This window comes from Stegostoma tigrinum, chromosome 29, assembly GCF_030684315.1.
Source record: "Stegostoma tigrinum isolate sSteTig4 chromosome 29, sSteTig4.hap1, whole genome shotgun sequence".
In the NCBI taxonomy this organism is placed as follows: Eukaryota; Metazoa; Chordata; class Chondrichthyes; order Orectolobiformes; family Stegostomatidae; genus Stegostoma; species Stegostoma tigrinum.
Window position 1 is genome coordinate 38,009,982 of NC_081382.1, and position 25,764 is coordinate 38,035,745.

The 25,764-nt window shown below is 40.8% G+C and overlaps 1 protein-coding gene across 1 annotated transcript in view; it reads right to left on the reverse strand.

Moving 5' to 3' along the window:
* Positions 1 to 1,323: 1,323 nt before the first annotated feature.
* The window catches only part of ubac1 (UBA domain containing 1), a 30,165-nt gene continuing 5,724 nt past the window's right edge, over positions 1,324 to 25,764 (reverse strand). The window contains exons 2-10 of the mRNA XM_048559127.2: positions 16,797 to 16,917; positions 15,310 to 15,383; positions 14,131 to 14,238; positions 10,364 to 10,466; positions 8,267 to 8,375; positions 6,738 to 6,951; positions 5,613 to 5,699; positions 4,326 to 4,464; positions 1,324 to 2,072 (exon numbers count right to left, since the gene is read on the reverse strand). Coding sequence (XP_048415084.1) covers positions 1,957 to 2,072; positions 4,326 to 4,464; positions 5,613 to 5,699; positions 6,738 to 6,951; positions 8,267 to 8,375; positions 10,364 to 10,466; positions 14,131 to 14,238; positions 15,310 to 15,383; positions 16,797 to 16,917 — 1,071 coding nt within the window. The 3' untranslated portion in view covers positions 1,324 to 1,956. The remainder of the gene's footprint in view (positions 2,073 to 4,325; positions 4,465 to 5,612; positions 5,700 to 6,737; positions 6,952 to 8,266; positions 8,376 to 10,363; positions 10,467 to 14,130; positions 14,239 to 15,309; positions 15,384 to 16,796; positions 16,918 to 25,764) is intronic.

Genomic DNA, 25,764 nt, shown 5'->3' on the forward strand with positions numbered 1-25,764 from the left:
AAAATACTCCAATCTGTGATGTCAGGAAGCAATGCAGCCAACCATGATATTTCAGTTCCTGAAGTCTTGCAATCAATTTTTGTTTTTACATTGCACAAATCATTGCTAATAATCCTGGGCATCAATTTAAAACTGCACTTCAGGCAGTGACTGCCATCTCCTAGGTAACCACATCTAGATGGAGTCAATTCGGAAGGAGGTTGGCCGGTCTGTTCACTACAACAGTAATGATGGCAATGAAATTGAAAATTCTTTTCAAACGAAACAAAAAAAAATCAGAAATTAAAAGCAAGTCAACCAGATTTTAAAATGCAGCCAGCTAATTACAAGCCTGGCATGACTTCCTTTAACACAAAACTTTTGACAATTTTTTTTCAGGTAAAATTAATACTCCAAAAATAAAAAATCCTCACTTGCACCACTTGGCCTCGTCTTTAAAGCATCACTAGACTCACACGCTAAGTAAAAACCTAAGAAGTCTTTTAATCAGATGCTCCGATTACAGTGAATCGGCCTTTAAAATCATCAACCCCTGTTGGTTTCAGTACAATTCCTTTAAGAGAGAGAACACTTATAAAACACAAGCAAATACTGCAGGGAAGATCTGCTTTTTTGTCACCTACATGTTGCGCCACCGTCAACTCTTTCTAGAAGAAGCTTACAGTTTCACTACACAGAGGTCAAAGCAATTCTTCCTCCTGGGCTCTTTATTTTGATGGAGTCCCAGTTAGAGATCCTTAGTAAAATTTTACTGCTTTTAGATACTCTGGCATTGAGGAAAATCCCAGCAACCAAATCACTGCCTTTTAATATACAGAGAAGTCCACAAGTATTCAAATCCTTGAGGTCAATTTTAATGCCTCACCAACTGTAGTCAAGTAAAACTTCCTCATTTGCCAATGGCAATAATCGATTCCAGTGGACAAATCCTTCATCATACGTGTTACCTCTTGGTTTTAGCATTTTTTATTTCCTCATTCCAGAGACTGCAGGCTGGTATGTAGAACATCTGGGTTACCAGAAGTAAAAATTTATCTGTACAAGATCTCCAAATTGACTACTGTATAAAAATCAACATTTATAGATTCCTTTATACACAGTGGTACTGAGCACCAAGGTATTGTTGTGAGAAAGTGGCTTCTCTCCAAAGCTATAAAAGAAACATTTCTTTACATTGAGATTTGCCTTTTCTTCTTTCAAAAAGAAAGCAAATCAGTAGAAGGAGCATTCTAAGTCTCCTAACAAAGCACAATCCATTCTCTGATGTTGCCGGTGCATCAAATAGAACCTAGGCTTGTGTAACGATGAGACCAAAACCCCTCATTTACTTAAAGCAAATCCATTTATTTGCAATCACTGCAGGATTGGCTCCTTTAATACATCACTGCTAATGCTGAGGCTCTTATCAAAGAACCTTGACAACCAAGTGTGTTACTGCTTCCCACATTAAGGTTCTTTCAAGTTTGCTTCAGTGCATTTAAGGGACAGTCTAGATCCCCTGTTTACCAAAACAGCGTTCTCTGTTTCTTTCAAAGAGGTACACAGCTCCAAAATTGAGACACAGTCAAACAATTATCAGTTAATTAGTTGACATCATGCCGAATCCCTTTATTCTTTGGCTGTTCTCAAATCCAAAAGCCACGAGACACAATTGTTGCCTTTTCCCCAAAATGGGATTACTGTTTGCTTTTTTTTAAAATAAGCGTTCTCTTTTGTGTCTCAAACTCTGTGCAATTTACTAACAGCATTTACTTTAAATTAAAAACCTCAAATCAAGGCCGTTAAGCACTAGATCCAAAGGCAACAGTAGTTAAGTGGATGTTGTTGCAAGCTACCCATATCAAGTACTAACAGGGTCCACTAGTGACTAATCCACAAACACTCTTCTCAGGAGATGGCACCCCTTTTCTGCAGGTGAGCAGCTGGAAGCTTTTCTGTCAGAGTGGAGCAATTGCCCTACGTGCGATTCAGAGTCTGGAAGATTCTAGAAATCTGCAACATCACAGGGCCTGTCTCAGGATCATTCATCCACTGAGTGCTGTTTAACGGATTTTCCAGCATATCTTCAAATGCTGCAATAGAGGAACACATTGATGGGGGTGGGTGGAGAAAAGGGAGAAAAGTAAATTGAATGGTAGCATGATACAAATGAAATTCTACAACAGATAACTGCATAGAACTCAAACATAACCTTTCAAAATAATCTTAAAAGCAATATTTGATTGAAAACCATGAACTGTGTTCCAACCATGAAATAAATTTTATCTTTTAATACTTTTGTGATCAGTCATTTCACAATTCTCAAGCTAAATTAATCTGTATGAATTATTTTAAAAAAAAGGAAATTTAAGATACATGACAACTTACTACATTGCTTTTGCACTTCTCTTTGTAATAGAAATGGACCAATAACCAAATTCTGCAGGAAAAAAACCCAAACAGCATGCTACATGTGGAAAAAGTCACTGCTTCATTAGAATCATGCTGTTGGACAACTTAAGTCAGCACCCACCCAGAAGCTCAAGATGTAAAAGTGTGAGCAAAACTCATTCAGAATCCCCTTAGGCATGGTGGGCGAAAGGCAGAAACAATTCAGAGTAATCAAATGCTTGGAGAAACAAAACTAGGCATTTTATAAAGCAAAAGATATTTCCTTTTCCCAGTAAGGCTGCAGCCTTTTTTGTAGTATAAGTGAAATGACAGTCAACAACCTTTCTTCCTTTTCCAGCCAAAAAAGGAACTTTTAATTGTTATACTTTTGTTCAGAAAATCAGAGGATGATGAATGCTTGTTCACCGACCTCTGCTAGTTCAATTGGCTCCTACACAGTATCTTGCACGAAGAGAATCCAGCTGGTGTTGCAAGATAGCATTTATACAGTATCATTGTTGACAACACTATGGAAGTCCACAGACCTGACCCAAATATATAGGCTCAAGAACAGTGCAAATGCACCAAAGTAGCACAGATTATTTTGTCTGGAAGAGTCACATTGGACTCAAAACATTAACTGTGTATTTCTCACCACAATTGTTGCCGGGCCTGCTGAGTTGCTTCAGTATTTTCTGTTTTATGACTTTTTTTTAAAAAAATGCTCTAACATTACAAGAGGTACATCTCAAATAATCCTACATGAATTTCCCTCTTTTCACTTGGGCTGCTTGAAATGTCAGGTAGTCATCAACAGCTGCCAGAAAAAAAATCAGGAGCACAAGCACAGCCAGTGTTGTACTCCATTTGAGCAGATGTCCACAGGGAGAGTTATTTTTGCATCCACATGATTCATGCAGTTTTTTTACACTAAGGCTCACTTCACTAAAAAACATGAGCACTCCTTTAGCTCAATGAATTGACCAATACTACCGTAGCACAGGCAGCCAGACTGCCCTCTGAACATGTTAATTCCACTGCCACCTTGTGTTTTAAATGTAAATTGACACCATTTATAGGAAACATGAAATGCATATTGAACATTCCCCAAACCCACATTTGAAAATCTTACACTTCAATGCACAGTAAAACATTCCTGCTCCAGTAATAGAAAACACATGCTAAACAATTGGTGAATATCTGGAAAAAAAAGGCAAAGAATGCTGGAAATAGTCATCAGGTTTGGCAGAATCTGTGATAGAGAACTGACAAATGGTCACTGGCCTGAAACTTTAACTCTGCATTTCTTTCCCGAAAGCAACATACAGGTGCCACTAATATCCATAATATTAAAGACTCAGGAGCAGAAATAGGCCATATGGCCCATTAAGTTTGCCCTGCCATTCAATGAGGTCATGGCTGATCCGATAAACCTCAACTCCATGTTCCTGTCTTATCCCCATAACCCTTGATTCCTTTACTGATACATTAAAAGTAAAATCGATCTATCTTAGCTACGGGTACATTTCACAACCCATCGTGGTACATTTTCTGTGGTGAAGAAATTCACATTCACCACTCAAAAAATTTTCCTTATCTGCTTCTTTAATCTGGTGATTCATTATTTACTAATGGGAAAAGAAATCAGGCAGGACTTGGTTGTTGATCTCTTGTTGAAATGTGTGTGCATGCATCAGGATAGCCCCAAGCTGGCTGACAAATAGCATGTCAACACTTATTATACCTTACAGACATATGCATTTGAACTTTGGGGGAAAAAAACAAAGGAGTACTGGCACTGATGAAAGCAAATCGGGAAGCAGCTAACTTTTCTCCCTGGAGAAAAGGCTGGCAGAAGCTAAAGGGAGAAGAAAATGACAAAGATTAAAAAAAAGAAAACAACTGTTTGAACTCTAGCCTTACTTGATAGATCAAATCATTTGAAGAAAACTTACCAAGTAGTGTTTTAGGATTAATCAGTCCCAGCTGTACAACAGGATTGTCCAGGATGGCCTGAAATAATGGGCTTTCAGTGTCAATGCCTTTATCTAACTCCTCAGGGGAGGGCTTTCGATCACCCAGCAACCATTCACACTGAAAAATAATAATTACTTGTTACTGACTGATCCCTAAAGATTTATCAAATTGCCAATCTTATGCTCCAATCAGCGGCTAAGAATTGGGTTACAGCCCCATGTTGTTGTAGGTATAGTTCTGTTTACAAAATCCATAAAACCGGTGGGAGCAATCCTCTACAAATTCTTCATCTAAGCAACATTTGTGGTAGTTCCATCACAACTGGCAGGTTCGGATTGAAAGCAAAAATATTTCTAGGGCACACTTATGCAACAGGATATGGAGAGTTACATGACATGAATGTTCATGCAATGGTTTCTTATGTCGGACTCCTCAGAGACCGATGAAAAGTTCATCTGAACATTATAACCACTATGCCTTTTGAGGGCTGGAGAAAACAACAAGGCTTAATTTAAATCTCAGAGGTGAGAAAAGCTCTGAGGCAGCAGTACAAGGGTTGAAATGCCAGAAGTGAGTGATCATTGTTAATGGCCAATCAATTCTTCTACCAATGCGCAAGCATCTTGCTGAAGGTGGTCAACTCTTGTTGGGATATAGTTCCACAATTACATTTTCGTCTGTTTGGCATTATTACATAGCGTTGCCATTACTCAATTAAAAGGCCATATGTCTTCCCATTTTGGACTTAGGATTTCCCTATGGAAAGAAACTGGGAAGACTGTGCATGAATTCGCTAAAGTTTAGAAGACTGGGAGATGGTCCTCTCATTAAAACATGCACAATTCTTATTTGGCTCAAAAGGGTAAATGCCAGAAGAGCATTGCAACAGGCTACAACACGGACACAGTCTCAGGACTTAGGATTTTAGAACTGAGATATGGAACATCTTTCTTTAAAAAAAAAATCAGAGAGTGATAAATCTTTATCATTCTTTACGCCAGAGGGTTGTGGAGGCTAATAACCGTGTATATTCAAGACAGATTTAAAGATATTAAAGATACCAAGTGATATGGGCATAATGCAGGAAAATCTTTCAAGCCATGATCTGATTGACTGACAGATCAGGCTCGACATGCCAAATGGCCTGCTGCTGCTCCTATCAATGTATTACAAATCCAGTAACTAAAACAAAAACCTTTAACTTCATAGATCAAGTTTTTCATAGTTTAATGTTTTCTTAAATGATGTATCCAATGAACACTTACAGCAGCATCTTGTTGGTTATTGTTGACTCGCAAAGCATCTATTACTTCCTTTTCATCAAATCCCATTTCCATCAGAGCAATCATTGCCTACGAAGAAAAAGAACTAATTGTTCATCTATTTGTATATCACAGGTCTTAAGCTGCTAGATTTTTGAAATTCCCTGCTACTTTCATACAGTCTACCTGGGATCAGTAAAATTTTCATTTAGGACCCTTCATAGCAATATTTGCAAAACAGCATTCTTTGAAAGAAAATACGCTGCTCTCATATAGCAAAATTATGAACAGATCCTTTTACACTGTAGGATGCTTCAATAAATAAAATAATTCTGCCCTGATCCACTGATGCTGATTGTGTTAAATGCACACTCTCAATCATCCTTTGGCCCTCCCCATACATACAGAAATTAGCTGAACAGAACTGGTAGTGCTACGTACAGCACCAGCTCCTGATGTGATAAGATCCGCAGAGAAGAACCTCACACATGCAGCCTAGCACAGAACAGCAAGCCTGTCATCACAGAGAACTCAAACTTCTTGCATTTAGTCAGCAAAATTATAGCCAGGAGTTAAAATGTAAATTATTCAACATCAGTTCCAGGTTGGTGCTCAACTATGTTGAGATATCTTACTCCTCACCATTTCACCCATCCCCTAAAACAGAATTCTGGCAGAATTAGGAAATGTCCCACTTTAGTACCGTTTTGGCTTCTTCTTACTGGGATATTTGATCACTACTTGCATAACTCAAATAAACTGGACCTCTGCACTAACATCTTTGAGGCACAATGACTTACCAAAGAAATGCGTACATTGGTTGGAATCGTGATGACAAATATCAGCTGATTGAGTTGATCATACGTAGTAGTGTTGCAACAGGAAAATACTCATAACGGCAAGATAAAATGGGAGCTTTTGAAATGAAATATATAGTCAGTCAGTCTCATAGCTCCATGTTTTTTATGGCTCATTAATATTACTTTTCTGGGAAAACTATGCATCCCAACTTTCAGTTGTATTATATAATACTAGAGAAAGCATTGCATAGTCTACAAAAACTAGTATTTGGAGGTGCAAGGAGAATTCCATCCATGCCACAAATTGAAGTAAATTAATTCTGCTCACTCTGGGTTCTGGTCGGAATTCACGTTTCCGCCTGATCTTCTTGAAGATGTCGGTCAATTCATCTTGTTTGGCAATTTCATTGACAGTTTCTGGCTTTGCATCCCTTGCAACTGCTCTTGACCCTCCGGCTGCCCCATCCCCAGGCAGTGGTGCGTCGATTGTTGGATCCTCTGCATGTTCAATTAGCCACTCCATGGCCTGTGTCACAGACATACTGTAAGAGAGAAGGGAACACCTACAATCTGGTATCTGACCTCAGTGTAGTTGAATGTACAAGCACCGCCATTCTGAAGTTATACTGCATTTCGCATCACAGCATTCCAGTTGGTATCACAGTCTGCCACTGGTTAGATTCTTCCATGAACTGAAAGGGTTAAAGAATGGAGCAGTCAGGTTTAGAAATGGAACCCGGTTTCTGCACCTTTCACACGGGTATTCCAAATGTCACTGTTTTAACCAACCTGAAAGTATATTTACTTTCTGGTTGCAGTGAATAATCTTGAGTTATTTGAATATTTTCCTTTGTTCCAGTCTCAAGGGTAGATTTTATAAGATCACCAAAGCAGTTTAGCAGGGAGGCAAATCATTTGATAGCCCCCTTGCTGGGATAAAATTAGCATGTTGTTTTTCTTGTAAAAAGATTTGCAACCAGGTTATTTTCTTAGCGGGCGGGAGGAAATTGGGAGGAACATCCTTTGAACAAACAACATCCCAAGACCCTATTTTCAAGTGCTTTTTGACTGTGTAAATAAAACACAAAGTATCCGAAATAGCTCAGTTGGGAGAGCGTTAGACTGAGAATCTAAAAGGTCCCTGGTTCAAATCTGGATTTTGGTAAAATTAGTACTTCCCGACTGTGTCAGTCTTTGTTAGGGGAGGCGTTCTGGTTCAGTGGTTAACACTGCTGCCTCACAGCGCCAGGGACGCAGATTCAATTCCAGCCTCAGGTGACTGTCTGTGTGGAGTTTGCACAGTCTCCCCGTATCTGCGTGGGTTTCCTCCCACAGTCCAAAGATGTGCAGGTCAGGTGGATTGGCCATGCTAAATTGCCCCTTACTGTCCAGGGGTCTGGATTAGCTGTGGGAAATGCAGAGTTAGCAAAGTGGGATGCTCTTCAGAGTGTCGGTGTGGACTCGTTGGGTCGAATGGCCTGTTTCCACACTGTAGGGATACTATATATAAAATTAAATCTCTCATTCTCCAATAAAAATCCTGGCTTGTCAACCCTCAACACATGGAGCTACCAAGAAGAGACAGAACTATGCAATGCAAGACACTGTTCATAGGTGATTTTTGCTACACAGTTTGTACAAGAACCATGAAGAGACAGAACTATGCAATGCAAGACACTGTTCATAGGTGATTTTTGCTACACAGTTTGTACAAGAACCATGAAGAGACAGAACTATGCAATGCAAGACACTGTTCATAGGTGATTTTTGCTACACAGTTTGTACAAGAACCATAAGCATCCAAAAGGGAACTCTTCTCTGACAGACAGCAAAAAGATTTCTTAAAATAAAACGCACTGATTCAGCCGCAGTGCTTTCACCGCTCGAGTCTCGGGGAAGCCCATCTCAGTCAGCTGGCGTAGTGCTGCCTCATCCACTCGATCCTCCTCATCTTCATCCAACATTGCTGCCAAAGGGGAAAATCTATTAGTAATACTTGCATGAAAATGTTCATTCTGAAACAAGCCAAGCACTCTCAGCCAAGTCAAATTCCAGGGTAATTAGGAATGGGCAATAAATGAAATTCTAGTCAGCAAAATTCAGATTCCATGAATGCACTAAAAAAATGTATTAATAATTATTACATCAATTGTCTCAAGAGCAAGACAGATACCCCATGTTTACTGAAAAGTGAATACCACTGTTTTCTTTCAATATAAATCACATTATCATATTTCCTCTGAGTTCTACCAACTCTAGCTACAAACAGTGTACTTTTTCATGAACAGATGAGTGAGGGAGAGTTAGTTCCAATTCAGGTTTACTGCTTCTAACTGCTGGAAAATGAACGGTCATAAGTTTACCCATCCTCCCAGTGATAAAACAAGTCTTCAAGTTCTTCAAATACCACAGTATTCCCCAAGTGATAAAGAAAACAAAATCCTACACTATTCCTCAGCTGAACTAACCCTTGTCAATTGAACCATTATATCCCGATCTGGTTTGGATTTGAATGGAAGGATTCAGTAATATGAATCATAATGGAAATTATGAACACTCCAAATTGCTTTAGTTTACTTTCCTCTATTTTATAACCTATTGTTTCCTGACAATTGCCACACCCAAAAAAATTCATAAATGCAAACTGTTACACTCCAGTTGACAGCTTTGAAATAGTATTGTGCATCAATAATTGAATGATCTCAAGTTCTACAGTTCAAGCACTGAAAAAGCCTGCATGATCATAAATCTGGATGAACATTTTACAAAACATGCATGCAACTTGATATGCAATGTTAAACAGCACTGATTGCTTTTGCTACATCATTAAGGATTAAATAGAACTGCCTTGAATTTTATCTCAAATGCAGACACCTGTACACTTCCCAGATCAACCTTACTTGGAGAGTGTGCCTGTTACACAGATGCCTTGGGAATAGGTATTGTCTCACATTTCTACAGCACTAACTTGAATCAGGGATAACTTGAGCATCACCTCTAATAAAACCAAATGGAGGTAATTGTACAAATTTTTTGCAAACACTTTTACATTCGTGCAAGAACTATAACTACAGCCACTATCTAGAACCCCTGTAAAATCCGATACTTGCAACTGCCCTAACAATAAGTTCAAAAACCCTAGATTATCTCTACCTAGAGGACACCTTTGCTGTTACTGCGGCAAATGCTTTCAGTCAGTTTATAACAACCTAGACAGCAAGCCAGCAAAAACAGCAAAGTGCAAAAAGCTTCCTGCAGTCTCAGGGGTTCTCTCAAATCCCTTCAAAGTCAAATCTCCGATGACCCATCTTTCCACTGTCTTTGCAGTTTTGTTGATGCAATGTGTTGTTAGACAAAGACAAAAATTAAGGGCAACAGGAAGAGCACAAGTATCTCCCCTTTCAAGTTCCCCAAGTCTCTGTGACCATTCACAGGACTGTACCTATCCTAAGGATAACTTTTCAGCTTTAGCTTTAATTCAACCTTTGCTGCTCATTTGGAGCTCATTCTTTCTTCCACGCTCACTGATTCCTGGTTGAGTAAAATTAAACATGTACCTCACATCAGGAATAACACCTGAGTGGACATTTCACTGGAGTGCTTCCAATGCTACTCAACAGTGTCCAGCAGGAGGTTTACAACCAAGTCCAATACAATCATTCATCAAAACACCATACATATACCTTCTGACAGCTGCTGCTGATTATTATTCTCCCTTCAGGCCCTGGGAATGCTGAGGTTGACTGCATTGTTCTGCCACTGCCCTAATCAAATTGCCCTAGTGAACATAAACCCTGGCCCTTCTTGATCGACACTTAACCACTGTGGCTACAAGAACGTATACAAACAATTATAAAAATACTCAAGATACAAAGATATGTGGATAGCAATTAAGAACAGAGCCAGGTATAAAACAGCTGATTTGGTCCTGCACAAGTAGACTAGGCTTCTTACCATTTGCCTTTTTAAATAGTTCAACAGCATCTGGATTTAGAGCTAGCAGTTTTTGTGCCACTTCTATGAGGGAAACAAGGATTTTCCTGAGTTCTGTCTGAAACTAGAAATTACATGTCAGTTTAAAAATTCTTCTCTATTAATAAGTTACCATCAACCAGTTCCTCCCATTCACGGCTCCCCACTATAGCTCAAAACTTGAGCATACCCAGTAACTCATTACCGCAGTGGCTACTCATTACTTTAGAAGGGTAAGAGCAAAAGGAGGAACCACAGGCAGTCAGCATCATGTTAAAAGGAATATTAATTTAAAGCAATGTGTGTCAATTTCTCCCACAAAGTGTGGCAATTAGCTACCATTTAACTGGTTTTTAATGTGCTCAGTATTAAAGGTAAGAAGGAAGCTTTTTCAATCCTTAGGCAGGGTAAACGAGCTCTGCTGGAGATAGCTGATAAATTAGGTAACGTGGCTCTGTCTCTTTGTTCCTCCCATGCAGCTCTATAGAATAGAAATACAAGTGCCTCCATGAAGCTTGCAAGTGAGATTTCAAGCACGGAGAGTTTGTCCACTAATGTATCAGTATTTGGGGTGGTGGGATGGGGGTACGGAATGCATTGCCCCACCGCCCCCCCCACCCCATTCCCTTTCCTTCACAATCCAGCTCCTGCTTCAATGTGGTGGAAGGAGCTGGTTGATGAGTAATTGGCATGCTAATTTACTTCCAATAAATGGTCAGTGCAGTTAAAATACAGCACATCAGTTTGGTCCAGTGGAATGTACAACCTGTGGAATGTGGGAAATAGCACCATGAGTGAAAGGCAAACACATCTGCTGAAAGTGACACCGTCTGCACAAGCTTCAGCTCTGGATACCAGAATCCAGTTAAAGTCACTGTTGTGCATCCACAAGAGGACTTTGTGGTTATCAAGTTTAGGGAATGATAGCACTGCAGTTTAGGGGTGTGCAGGGAGATAGGAAATGGGTGATTTCCAAGAGAACAAGGCAGGTGAAGGTGTACCTTGACATGATCTTGTTTGCAAATCAGTTTCCACTTTGGATACTGGTCTTCAGAGGTGTGCAGCACAGCCAAATGAGCAACAGCATGGATGGTTCAACTGGACAGGAGAGAAGGAAGAGGAGTGGAACAGCTGTACTGATAGGGAGATTCTTTAGCAAGGGGAACAGAAAGGCATTATTTCTGCAGCTGTAAGGATGGCATGGTGCTTTCCTCTTGCTAGATTCAAAGGATGTCATAGGACATCTACAGGCGATTATTCAAGGTGGGGTTGGAAAGATCAATGATCATGGTTCATGTCAGTACCTGTAACTTAGGTACAAAGTCAGAAGTGACACAACAACAGGTTATAGTCTAACAGATTTATGTGAAGTCACAAGCTTTTGGAGCATTGCTTCTTCATGAAGTGAAGTGTTCTGGTCAGGTGACATGTCTTCTCCTGACAAACCAGCAGCTCTCTGAAAGCTTGTGATTTCAAATAAACCTATTGGACTACAACCTGGTGTTTTGCGGACTTTTCACTTTGTCCACCCCTGCCGAACACCAGCACCACCACATCTTAGGTAGGAAAAGGAATGAGGTCCTGGATGCAGATTACAGGGAGCTAGAAAAGAGATTGAAAAATAGGCTCTTCAGTCAGTAATCTCAGGATTACTGAGACCCACATGACAGTGAGCATAAAAACAAGAAAATTGAGCAACCAAATGTAATGGCTGCAGATTGGAACCCAATCTTGAGCAGGATGAATGGATTATATCCTGGAAGGATTGGAACTAACATCATGGGGAGGTTTATTAGTCCAAAAGATATTCTATGTTTCTCCGGGAGGACCATGCAAAAAGTGAAGGAGCTGGGTGCAGCACTCCTAAGGGATGAGGTCAGTAAATTTTAAGACAGGATCTCAGATGAAAGGATCAAGGTATAGAATTAGTTCAAATGGAGCTACAAAACAGCAAGTGGAAACACTACTGAGAGTTGTTTATAGGACACCAAACTGTAGTAATACTGTCAGCTATACTATGAATCAGTTTTGAATGTGTAGGTATTCACAGGGATCTAGATGTCCTTGACCATGCACCATTAAAAGTTAGCATGAATGTGCAATAAACTTGGAAGACAAAGTATAGAAGTATAGAGTATGAATATAAAAACAAAGTTGTCTAGTTGAAGTTGCAGAGCCTTGATGAGACCACAACTGAAGTGTTGTATACAGTAATGGCCTGCTTATTTGAGGAAGTGATATACTTATCATAGAGAGAGTTCAATAGAAGTTTAACATGTTAAGACAAACCTGTCACCCAACTGATTATGCAGCAATTGAGTAAACTAAGTCTGTATTCCCTAGAGTTTCAAAGCATGAGAGTTACTCTCATTGAAATGTATCAAATACAAATAGGATGTTTCGTAAACTGATAACAACAGAACCAGAGGACATAATGTCAAGATGAAAGCTTCGCTATTGAAGATGAGGATGAGGAGGAATTTCTTCATTTGAGAGCAGGATGAATCTTTGGAGTTCCTTACTGCACTTGGCTGTGTATACTCAATTACAGAGTAGGTTCAAGACAAATTGAGAGAGAGTTGGAGGCAATGCAGGAATGTGGCATTGAGGAGGCAGCCGTTACCTACAAGAGCAAGGCATGCTTGCTGAGCTGAATGGCTTACTCCAGTCCCTGTGTGATTGGAATTTTGCTTACAATAGGGTTGGGATTAATAGAAATTGGGCAGGCAGGCAGTTTAAAAAAATAATCAAGCTGGACAGAGAAAAAAAGAGAGAGTCCGGTCAGAATCTTGCCAGCTGCTATCAGGGTCCCTTCCTGATCAGTGCAGTTTCAACCTGTTCAATTGACCAAAAAACTTTATTGATGGCAAGGGACTGCTCTTTGTTCACCCAATACATGCTGCTCATTTCAACTCTGGGGCACACAGGTAAGAACCAGGAGTTAAATTCACATAGGTGTCAGTTGCAGAGTTGGTGGTATTGGCCTTCACCCAATTCACAGTCCAAATTAAAAATTACACTAATGCGTCGACAGCTGCCACAATGGCACTGAAGACAAACTGAAGCATTAAGATGAGCAGAACCACCCAAGTAAAGCCCAATATTATCCACATCACTTGAACACAGAAAAAAGTGACAATTTAAATCATTCTTCCCCATAACAAAATGATGCTAATACAAGGGAATCTACATCTTACTGAGATATACGTATGTAACGTTTCAACTCAAAAGAAACAAGTATCAGGCTAACACGGATTGTAGCAAATCAACAATAAAAAGTTCAGAGACACAATTGGCAAATGCAGAGAAGAGTTTCTTCAGCGCTCTTGTAGTACTGCACATGTGGAACCAAGATCAAGTGGAAAAAGGATGACTGGCTTGATTGAATGGCTACAACTGTACTTGGTAGAACATACCCATTGCTTTCATGCAAATGCTGATAACACTACTGAGCACAATTGGATTATAATACTCAAAGAATTCAAATCCATTTAATTAGTAAACACATTGTGGTTATATTTTGACTATAAGTTTCATACGATACATGCATAAAAGACTCTAACAGAAACTATGTTAACATGTCACGCTCCACTCACACCCTGAGTCTGCAGGCAATATACAGGAAATCATAAGAAAAGTGGATCAAGTTGGAATTTGATTCTAAGATTTATTTTAGATGTGCTATGAAACATATTGGGTTTTAAAAGTAACTTTTTCAATAAATGATGTAAATAAAATGAGTCACATACATCTCGCAGGTTGTGCTGGGTAACCACCCGGTCAGCTTGCCGAGCACCGAGTTGAGCTGTTACCTTCATGATGGCCTCTTTATCTGGCGCCTTTTGTTCTTGTTTCTTCTGATAAAAAAGGAAAAGGCAAAACTTTATAAAGCACGATGACTGCAATTTATGATAAGTAAATAGGTGACACTGGGAGAGTCAAAAGTGCTAGCGGAGTAGTGTAAAATCAGTGGACTAATGACCCTCAAGCCCAGGGACGAGGAACAGAGATTCCAATCCCACCATGACAGATGGAAAATTTAAATTCAACAAAAGAATCTGGAATAAAAAGCTAGTGATTTTATTAAACAAGCTGATTTAATTCATTAATGTCCTTAAGAAAAGAAATCTGACTTCCTTACTGTGTCTGACCTACATGGCCCAAAGCAGACTCTTAATTGCCCTTTGGGTATTTAGGGATGTTCACTAATTGCTGCCCTAGATCATATCCCATGAGACAACTAGCCATACAGCTCTCAACAGCTGTTTGAAACAAACAGATTTCAAATACCGCTCGGATTGAACATACAGAAAACTCAGTTATTGCTCCTTTAAGTGTGAACCACCAGTTAATGGTAGGTCCCTGGGTAGTGCTGTCGAACAGACACACTGGGGGTTCAAGTACATAGTTCTTCGAAAGTTGTGTCACAGGTAGACAGGATGGTTAAGAAAGCATTTAGTACCTGCCTTCATTACTCAGATCATCGAATAAAGGAGTTGGGATGTCATGTTGGGGTTGTACAGGATGTTGGTGAGGCCACTTTTGGAGTACTGTGTAAAGTTCCAGTCACCTTGTTATAGGAAGGATATTAAGCTGGAGAGGGTTCAGAAAAGACTTACAAAGAAGTTGCCAGACTGTAGGGTTTCAGTTACAAGGGGAAGCTGAATAGGCTGGGACTTTTTTTTTCCACTGGAGTGCAAAGTTTGAGGGGTGACCTTATAGAGATTTATAAAATCATGAGGGACAGATATAAGGTCTTTTCACTACGATGGAAGAGTTCAAAACGAGGGTCTGTTTCCATGCTATATACTTTTTAAGCCAACAATCCTGATAAAATTTAGAAGATGTACAGTGTTTCTTATACTGGTTGCTTCAACCTAACTGGGATTTAGATTGGTTTAAATATGAAAAGGGAAGAGTATTTTTACCTTTTCTTCAGCAGACACATCAGCCATCTTGGGAGGAGCAGCAGGTGCTCGTTTTTTAATTAGTAATAAAACATCTGGAACAAAAGTCAAAGGGCTTCATTAACACGTGGCAGATAATGCATTAGCTGGAGACATTACTCAGATGATTCCCCCTATTTTAACCATTACAATAAGATAGGCTGGGTTATCACTATCTCAATCAGCTAAAGGAATTAGCCAGGGCATATTAAACACCGTCAGAAGGGCTCATAATGTAGTCAGCGTCCCTACCTCAGGCTAGAAGGCCAAGGTTCAGTTCCCACCTACTCCAGATGTGTGCCATAACATACCCGAGAAGGCAGATTAAAAATATCTATTAAACACGCTTAAACTAATAAAATCAAATAACTTTGTACTGCAGATGATAGCGATTTAAAATAAAAGCAAGGTCTTGAAGCAATTTAGAGAAGGTTTATTAGACTAATATCTGAAATGAGCAGATTGCCTTACGGGGAAAGGCTACACTGAAGAGGCCTGTATCCTCTAGACTATAGAAGAGTCCGAGGTGATTTAATTGAAATATGAGATCATGATAGGATGACCAGCCGCATGTGGAAAGGAGGCTTCCTCTTTCGGAGAATCTTAGAACTAGGGGTCATACTTTAAAAATATGGAGTTACCCATTTTCTGAACATTGAGTGTCTTTGGAATTCCCTTTCTCAGGGAGTAAATGCAGAATCCTTAAAATATTTGCAGACGGAGGTAGATAGGTTTTTGACTACCGTGAAGATAGATAGATAATGTGTACCTACACCAAGTGGATCGAAATAGTTCAAGAAAATAGCTCAGCACCACATTTTCAAGGACAACTAAGCATGGTTAATAAAGGTTGGCCCAGCCAGTGCTGCCAGTGAATCTACAAAATAAAAACTATTCTTGTGGCTTTCTTCACTAGAAACTCGTGAATGCCCTAACCCAAGAAAGCAGAGATGAAAATCCTAGCTCACCGCCTCACCAATTTCTTTTTAAAAACTTTGCTGTCTCACCTCCTATGTTAACTTCAATGGCTTAAATTGCCAATACAATGAGAAGTTGCCCTGCAAATACTCTGTTTTTCAAGTTTGAAACTCAAAATTAATAATTTAAAAAAGGAGGAAATCATCCAATGAAGCTTGATAAAAATAATAGAAGATTACAAGGATCTTTAAGTTGCAACACATTCTTCACACATGGTCAATCAAATCAGGTGCTTAGTTGATCTAAACCACTCAACCATATTACCCAACGTACCATCCGTTACTCTCCATGCAACACAATTCCAGCTATCTGTTACGCCACAGGTTACTATAGCAGGAATAAGGCCTAAGATTGACAGGGCCATACATTCACAAATGAACTTGCTGCTCATCCAAAATAGAGGCTGCATGATTTCAGAGAAATAATGGGGCAAATGTCATGTTGCCCTCTGCCTTAAGACACCTGCTCCTCCATTATGCTCAGGCACTCACCTTTATCCTGGAGGTTCTCCTCAATGACAGTCTTTGTGTCCGACAGGACCCGCTCTGATGTAGCGTGAATGAGTTTGTGGTGTGTTACTGTCTTTGGATCTTCTAATCCTCCTTGTGCACACTACAAGACATATCACACATATTCTTAAATCTTTCTTTTAAATGGTATTATGAACTGCAGGCCTGTGTTCACCCCTTTATCAAGAGAACACTGAAGCAGTCCCCAGTGTTCCTGCTAGAGCCAGTTAGTATACTGGCATCAGGGTCTGGGGAAATAAAGTCATATGTAAACATTCAATATTACCTCATGTGCTTCCCACACAAGTTCCTCTCGTTCCCACCAACTCTTCATTTCTCCAAAAGAAATCTACTGTACGTATGATCAGGGTATAGATCTTTAGGTGCCATAAACCTAGGGAGAGGCGATGGCCTAGTGGTATTATTGCTGGACTGTTAACCAGAGGCCCAGATAACATTGAGGACCCAGGCCCACATCCCACCACAGCAGATAGTGGAATATGAATTGGATAAATATCTGGAATTAAGAATCTAATGACGACCTTTAGTTGATTGTTGGAAAAGCCCATCTGGTTCACTAACATCCTTTAGGGAAGGGAACTATCTTTACCAGGTCTGGTATATATGTGACTCCAGACCCACAGCAACATGGTTGGCTCTTAACTACCCTCTGGGCAATTGGGAATGGGCAATAAATGCTGCCTGGCCAGTGATGCCCTCATCCATGAATGAATAAAGAAAGAAGTCCAGAAAGAATTCTCAGTTAATATCTGAACTTCCTGCAGGGATCACCTAAAGCAGTTAGATATTTGCATCCAGATAGATCTTTCCCTCATTTTCCTTTCAACAGCATTCATTCCAATGCATCAGCTGAAATCTCAGATCTACGCAGCTTAGATTTTCGTTATAAATATCATTTAACCATTCAATAATATTGACTAACACTGGGAAAGCAACATGCTTGGAACTCTTCCACAAATGGCAGTAGATGTTAGGTGAATTGTTCATTTTAAATCTGAGAGAGATATTTTTTGTTAAGCAAAGGTATTAAAGGACACTGACTAAAGGTCACAGGTCAGCCAAGATCTGAATGGTGGAACAGGCTCAGGGGGCTGAATGACCTACTCTTGACCCTCTTTAGGTCCTATTTAATAAGCATCTCATGTTTCTACCATACCCTATGATAGCCTTGTTAGGAAAAATACATCAGCGTTGAAAACTCTTAATGATCTTACCAGTAAAGATTCTAAGTTTGGAATAAGGACAACAATTATATCACCAGGTGCTTTATTTACTCAGTTCTAGCAAATTGTGAAAAATGCACATACGTTCTTTCTCACTCTTCAACTAAATCGTAGTACCAACAGAAGTATTCAAAATGTCAAGTGATAAAACCACTCTGTCCAATGACTTTTATCACTCAAAAACAAGTTGTAACACTATCACCCACTTCTACTCCACTAGATCACAGTATAGCTTTTCTTAAATAAGATATGGAAGTCACTGGTCTTGTCAGCATTGTTGCCCAGCCCCACATGCCCCTTGAACTCGTCATTTGCTAGGCCACTTCAAAGGTCAGTTAAGCATCAAGAACATTGGCGTGAATCTGGAGTCAAACATTGTTTCAGTCTAGCCTACATTACTGAACCAGTCTTTTAGGATAAATAACAATAATTCCATTCTATCATTACTGGGACAAGCTTTCAATCCCAGATTTTATTAAGTTCATTAACTTCCACTGGCTTGTCACTAAAAATGTCACTATTCCTTCAGTGTCACTGGGCAAAAATCCTGGAATGCCCACATCATGAGAGCATGAAATCACAACTGCCACACTGGTGCAAGGTCATGGCCCATCATTAGCTCCTCATAATACTAAGGATGGGCATTTAATGTGGCCTTTCCAGAGCCAGTTCAGCATCAAAAAGAAAGTACAATGACTTTGAAAGCACCTGTGTGCGCTTGCATGCAGAGTTTTGGCTTGTCCAAGTAGAGGCTGACTTAGAATACAGTTACTCTGACAGATGTGATTCGGTTACAATTACTGCAACGTCAACCAGATCACTATTATATATTTTTAATCAGTTCAAGTCATAAAGCTCAGGTCTCTCCTCTGGTACTGTAAGTTTCACTTAATATGAAGTGCATATCATGGAAACACTTCAAACTAATAAATGCACTTGGCCAGTTTTTAAGAATGGATGGTAGCTTTTATCTTCCTTGCAGGAGAGGGAGACACTTAGCAGGTCTGGGATCATCCTTGAAGGTACAAACAGGGTTAATGTTTCAGATCAATAACCTTTCCTAATAAGGGAATGTTAGTGCTGGGGCTTGGGATATTCTTTTGTATCCAATACCTAGTGCCAAGGAAAACAAAAAAGTCCTCGCTGGGGAAAATTAAGATCCAGCTGTAACACTACAACTCTCAGTCCTTCAGAACTTTGAATGTGCCTGTTTCTAAAAACATTTGGAAGCAACTCAACAAAGTATAGTTAGACAAAAGAAAAATCGACACCAAGCCAAGGAAGGCGACATCAGGAACAGTGAACTAAAAGCTCAGTCCAAGAAATGGATTTTTAGGAGAGTTTTAAAATGTAGTTGCAAAACCTGTAGCATAGATGGCTGAAAGCACCAAAGCACTGGTGAGGCAAAGTGATTGACAAATAACCAGAGGTGAAGGAATGCAGAGTTCTTGGGGGGTAAGAGAGTTACAGGAGGTTGCAGATAGGGGAGGCCTGGAGGGATTTAAACACATGGGTGAGAATTTTTAAATTGACAGACTGGAAGCTAAATTCTTTAAACACAGCAATGATACACGAAAGAAACCTGGAATGTGGGTTTGGATAGAGTCAACATACCTTTGAACCTACACGAGTTCAGACTGTAAGGAATAGCTGGCCAAGAGTTACACCAATAAAATCATGCCTTAACTCAAGGCATACAGGAGGTTCATTTTAGTTAATTCACTTGGAAAATAGCTTCAGCACACTAGCAACAGTATTCTTTTGTTGAGTTCAACATCTCCACCATCCAGTGCACATTTTTAACACTGAAGTAATGTATTTGTCTACTAGTAACTTCTCATCCCTGGCACAGTTTAGAGAAACAATACTTCAGATTTACTTAGGTTAGTATCTTTGGATGTTCTGCATAAGAGAGGCTTCTTTCATTTCATAAAAATTTACTCTTCACTTGGTCTTTCCTCAAAACACTTGATGCTGAACTTGGATTCTGCAAGAGCTACTCAGCTCTCAACCACATTACAGTTTGGGTTCCAACATCGGCAAAAGATCTGAAATGAGAACTTCAGACTGCCACTAACATCAAGGCTGTAATTGATCAAGTAGCCCTAACAAAGAATTGGAGAACCTGTCTACTAGTTAAACTAAGATCTATCACTAAAAATGATGAATGCAGTTGGAGGTCAGTAATCGCAGCTTCTGGACATCTCTGCATGAATTCCTCAGGGTGGTGTCCACGACCCAACCAACTCGAGCGGCAATGACTTTCTATCGTAAAGATGGAAGTGGAGATATTTGCTGATTATTGCGCAATGGTCAGCGCCAATCACAACTCCCCAGGCACTGAGATAACAAGGTGTAGAGCTGGATGAACACAGCAGGCCAAGCAGCATGAGGAGAGCAGGAAAGCTGGAGTTTCGCGCCTAGACCTTTCTGAAGAAGGGTCTAGGCCCGAAACGCCAGCTTTCCTGCTCCTCTGATTCTGCTTGCCCTGCTGTATTTGACCAGCTCTACATCTTGTTATCTCAGATTCTCCAACATCTGCAGTTCCTACTATCTCTCCCCAGGTACTGAAACAGTCTATGGACAAATGTTGCAAGGAGAAACAATAAACTGTCAGTCATTCCTTCACTTTCACTGGCAACTTCTCTCTAATAGCATTGCGTATACATACACCAAATGGGCAGTGGCAGTCAAGAAGTCATTTTGTCACCAACCTCGACGAAAATTACAATTGGTGAACAAATGCTGGCCCAGGCAAGAATACTCACAGACCATGAATAAATTAAAACAAACTCCAAATTCTGTTTAGGACTATAACTGCACTGATTGGAACAGTACCATTTCCTAAAGCACTTATCTTACGACAAAACTACATAATAGGTTTATAATACAGACAATAGTTTTCCAGCCCAACACATTCCCCAAACCGCAACTTTCCCCCCCACAGTGGTCGAGAACGCCCTTGACCGCATCTCCCGCAACACATCCCTCACACCCCACCCCCGCCACAACCGCCCAAAGATGATCCCTCTCGTTCTCACACACCACCCCACCAACCTCCGGATACAACGCATCATCCTCCGACACTTCCGCCATCTACAATCCGACCCCACCACCCAAGACATTTTTCCATCCCCACCCTTGTCTACTTTCCAGAGAGACCACTCTCTCCGTGACTCCCTTGTTCGCTCCACACTGCCCTCCAACCCCAAAACACCCGGCACCTTCCCCTGCAACCGCAGGAAGTGCTACACTTGCCCCCACACCCTCCTCCCTCAGCCCTATCCCAGGCCCCAAGATGACTTTCCATATTAAGCAGGCGTTCACCTGCACATCTGCCAATGTGGTATACTGTATTCATTGTACCTGCTGTGGCTTCCTCTACATTGGGGAAACCAAGCGGAGGCTTGGGGACCGCTCTGCAGAATACCTCCGCTCAGTTCGCAATAAACAACTGCACCTCCCAGTCGCAAACCATTTCGACTCCCCCTCCCATTCTTTAGATATCATGTCCATCATGGGCCTCCTGAAGTGCCACAATGATGCCACGCGAAGGTTGCAGGAACAGCAACTCATATTCCATTTGGGAACCCTGCAGCCCAATGGTATCAATGTGGACTTCACCAGCTTCAAAATCTCCCCTTCCCCCACTGCATCCCAAAACCAGCCCAGCCTGTCTCTGCCTCCCTGATCTGTTCTTCCTCTCACCCCAAGCCACACCTCCATCTCCTAGCTACAAACCTCATCCCACCTCCTTGATCTGTCCGTCTTCCCTGGACTGACCTATCCCCTTCCTACCTCCCCACCTATGCTCTCCTCTCCACCTATCTTCTTTTCTCTCCATCATCGGTCCACCTCCCCCCCTCTCCCTATTTATTCCAGAACCCTCACCCCATCTCCCTCTCTGATGAAGGGTCTAGGCCCGAAACATCAGCTTTTGTGCTCCTGAGATGCTGCTTCGCCTGCTGTGTTCATCCAGCTTCACACTTTATTATCTTACACTCCCCAAAGACCTCTGTAACACCTTAAAACATTTGAGGCCTGTTCTTAGACAGTCACTTCTCAAAATTCTCCACCCTCATCCAACCCCAAATCATCTCCCAGAAGCAGAAAGATCAGCAAGTGACCGATGTCCAGGCAATTAATGAGATTGCCAGTGCCTAACAGGACCACTGGTGAGCAGAAGCTAATTTCCCAATTCATACAAGATCAAAAAAGATATTCCTTCAACACCAAAGCATGCATTTCTCTCAGTACACACAACCGCAGCTAACAACCCAAGTACATCAATGGACATTTCAAGCCAACCTAACTCAGTAGCTTTCCAGAATACAGGATTCTGAACTCAAAAAAATGAATAAAGAACACAAAACAAAAGAGACTAAGCTATTTAGCTAATCAGGTTTACCCTGCCTTTCAACAAGGTCATGGCTGGCCTCCACTCCTCCTTCATGCCAGATCAGCATAATTGTCAACTCATTGATATTTCAAAAATCTGCCATCTCTTTAAATACTTTATGGTCTAGTCTCTACAATTATCAGGGGAAAGCACCTCAAATGTTTACAATGCTGAAAAAAAAAATTCTTTCACAACTCAGTCTTAAATGAATGTCCCCCTTATTTCTAACTATGTTCCTTAGCTAGGTCCTTTAAAATTAGAAACCATCTTCTCAATATCTACCCATCAAGTCAGAATCTTGTGCACTTCAATAAGATTACCTCTCATTCTTCTAAACTCTTAATGAATAGAAGTTTCTTTAACTGTTCTTTTGAAGAGGCTCCAATGCTGGTGGATAACACAGCTGGAGCTGGAGAAACGCAGCAAGCCAGGCAGCATCAGATGAGCATCATCACACATCAGCGGAGATGTCCTCCATTTCAAGGACCGTAACATTCCATCTCCAGTGATCGAAAATGCCCTCAACACATCTCTTGCGTTTTGCACACTTCTGCCCTCACATTCCCTCCCCCCCAACAAAAATAAAAACAGATCCCCCTTGTCCTCCTATCACCCCAACAACCTCCACATCCAATGAATCATTCTCCATCACTTCCACTACCGATAACCTGACCACACAGCCAGAGATATTCTGTGCGCTCCCCCGCCCCCCAACCCCTATCTGCCTTTCATAGGGATGGCTCTCTCCACAACTCCTTCGTTCACTCCACACTCACAACCAACCCCACCACCCATGGCACCTTTCCCTACAACCGTAGGAAGTGCTACCTCTGCCCCAACCTCACCGCCATTCAAGGCACCAAATAAACCTTCCACATTAAGCAGGGGTTCACCTGCACATCCGTTAACTTGGTCTACTCTATCCACCGCTCCTGATGTGGCCTCCTCTAAGTTGGCAAGACCAAGCATAGACTCACTGTTTTGTACAGCATCTGCATTCTGTACGTGACAAATGACAACACCTTCCCTCCACCAACTGTTTCAACTCCCCTCAGGTGATATGTCCATATTGGGCCTCCTCCAGTGTCACAATGACACCACCCACAAACTGGAAGAGCAGCACCTCGTATTCCACCTCGAGCCCACATCCTGATGGCCTAAACATGGAATTCACCAGTTTTAAAGTCTCCTCACTCCTGGCTTCAACCCTACCTCTTTGACTTGACACAGCTGCCAATCTTCTCTACCACTTATCTGCCCCTCCACCCCACTGACCAATCCCCACCACTCCTTACCTGTACTCACCTATCACCTCCCCACCTACCTTTCCCAGTCCCACCCCTTCTCTCTATTTCTGAGTTTCCTTCCCCCTCCACACTTCTGAAGAAGAGTCCTGATCTGAAAAGTCAACCTTCCTGCTCCTCTGATGCAGCCTGGCCAGATGTGCTTCTCCAGCTCCTCACTGTTATCTCAGACTCCAGCATCTGCAGTTCTTGCTATCTCCAATGCTAGCATTTCTTTTGAAAATAGGAACAAAACTTTACACTGTACTCCATGTGCAGCCTCACCAATACCCTGTACAGTTGTAACAAGGCTTCCCTATTTTAAACTACAGTCTCCTAGCATTAAAGGATAACATTCCATTTGCATTCTTAATTACTTACTGCATGCAAACCTTTTGAGGTTCCTCTGCACTACACTTACTGCAAATCTTTGTCTCCATTTAAATATTAGCCTGACTTTTGATTATTTCTAGCAATGTGCATAACTTCACACTTTCGACATTAAATTCCACATGAAAAGCTTTTTGTCCACTCATACAACCTACCTATATTTCTTAACACATCCAAGTGCCCTATTTCTTTCTTAGGAAATGGACTGTAGCCTTTTCCCAACAACAGACATTAGGCTAATTGACCTATAGTTTCTGGCTTTCTGTCTCCCTCCAATCTTGAATAGAACTGGGGTGGGGGAGAGGATGTCACATGAACACTTTTTGAATTTACAGGAACCTTCTTGGAATCCAGTGAGCTCTGGTTAAAATACAGGGCTGCATCTCTCACTATTTATTAAACAGCATAGCATTCTGCAGTATTTCTAACATAATTCATGTTTAGAATTCAACACCCAGCAAAACAGCAGAAAGAGTTTACAATCATTATAACCGAATTAGAGGGAATTCTTCTTTATCGTGCTCCATCCACCTCAAATGCCCAATCAATTTCCAACTAAATAAATAATGCCTTCAACTAAAAAAAGGTCATGAAGGTGACCGTTCAAGGCAAGGTTAGATAAGTCTTCCATATTTCCAGGTGGAAGATTGCTGCCAGCCTTGTTTGTCAGGTGATATAATGGATTAGGCAGAGAATCCAATCAAGAACAGTCTGTCAAAGGAACAATTTGATTCAATTTTATTCAAGTTTTAGGGGGTGTTCAAACCATTTGTAATGCATTCCAACCGCAACAGCTTTTAGTGCTTATTTTAATCACCTCAACTCCCTGCAGGGTATTACTTCACCAAATAGTTTCAACACTATGCATTCTGGAATAAAGCCCAAAGTGGCAAATAGTTTTGGGTGATAGCAGCAGAATCCCATAGTGCTCTGTATGACCAGTCAAAGCAGGTGATGAATATGTAAACCACCTGGCCACTACATCTATTTTAGTCTGTACCCTTCTGGTTAAAAGGGGAGCGAAAATGGGGACAACCAGATGGGAGAGAGAAAGGACTTCGCTGAGCAGAGAGATCCTGCAGAACTTTGGCGTGGCAATTCAGCCTTGATTTTTATTTAAATAACAAAGGAAAGCTTCCAGAATGCTATTTCCAATTGTCTATCATAGCAAAGGTTTGTTTTAGACTGCAACATAGCTTTCCCAAGTCCAAATACAATGCTGGTGAGGTAATCTGCGGCCAAGCCACAACTCAATTAGATTAAGTCAGGATTTCAAAATTAGCACCTGGCCAAGAATACAGTCCAGAAACTGGAAGAGTGTATATGACTTTAAAGAAACAAATTCTGACTATTTCTACTATAAGAATGTCGCATGTTTATTTCTAATACTGGAAAATTTGACAACCACTACGGAAACTGATGATCAGGGACTGAGAAAACAGCTACGTGGGGCAGTTGTTAATTTGCTGCAGCTAAACAACACCCAACAATTTCACCCCCAGCCAAAAGGAATACAATGCATATCCTGGCTGTTCACCAGGAAATCTCAGCACCCACATGAAGAACCACAGCAAACTTCACAATATCAAATACTCAATTAACCTGGCAGAACAAAAATCCAAGTTCTGAGCTGG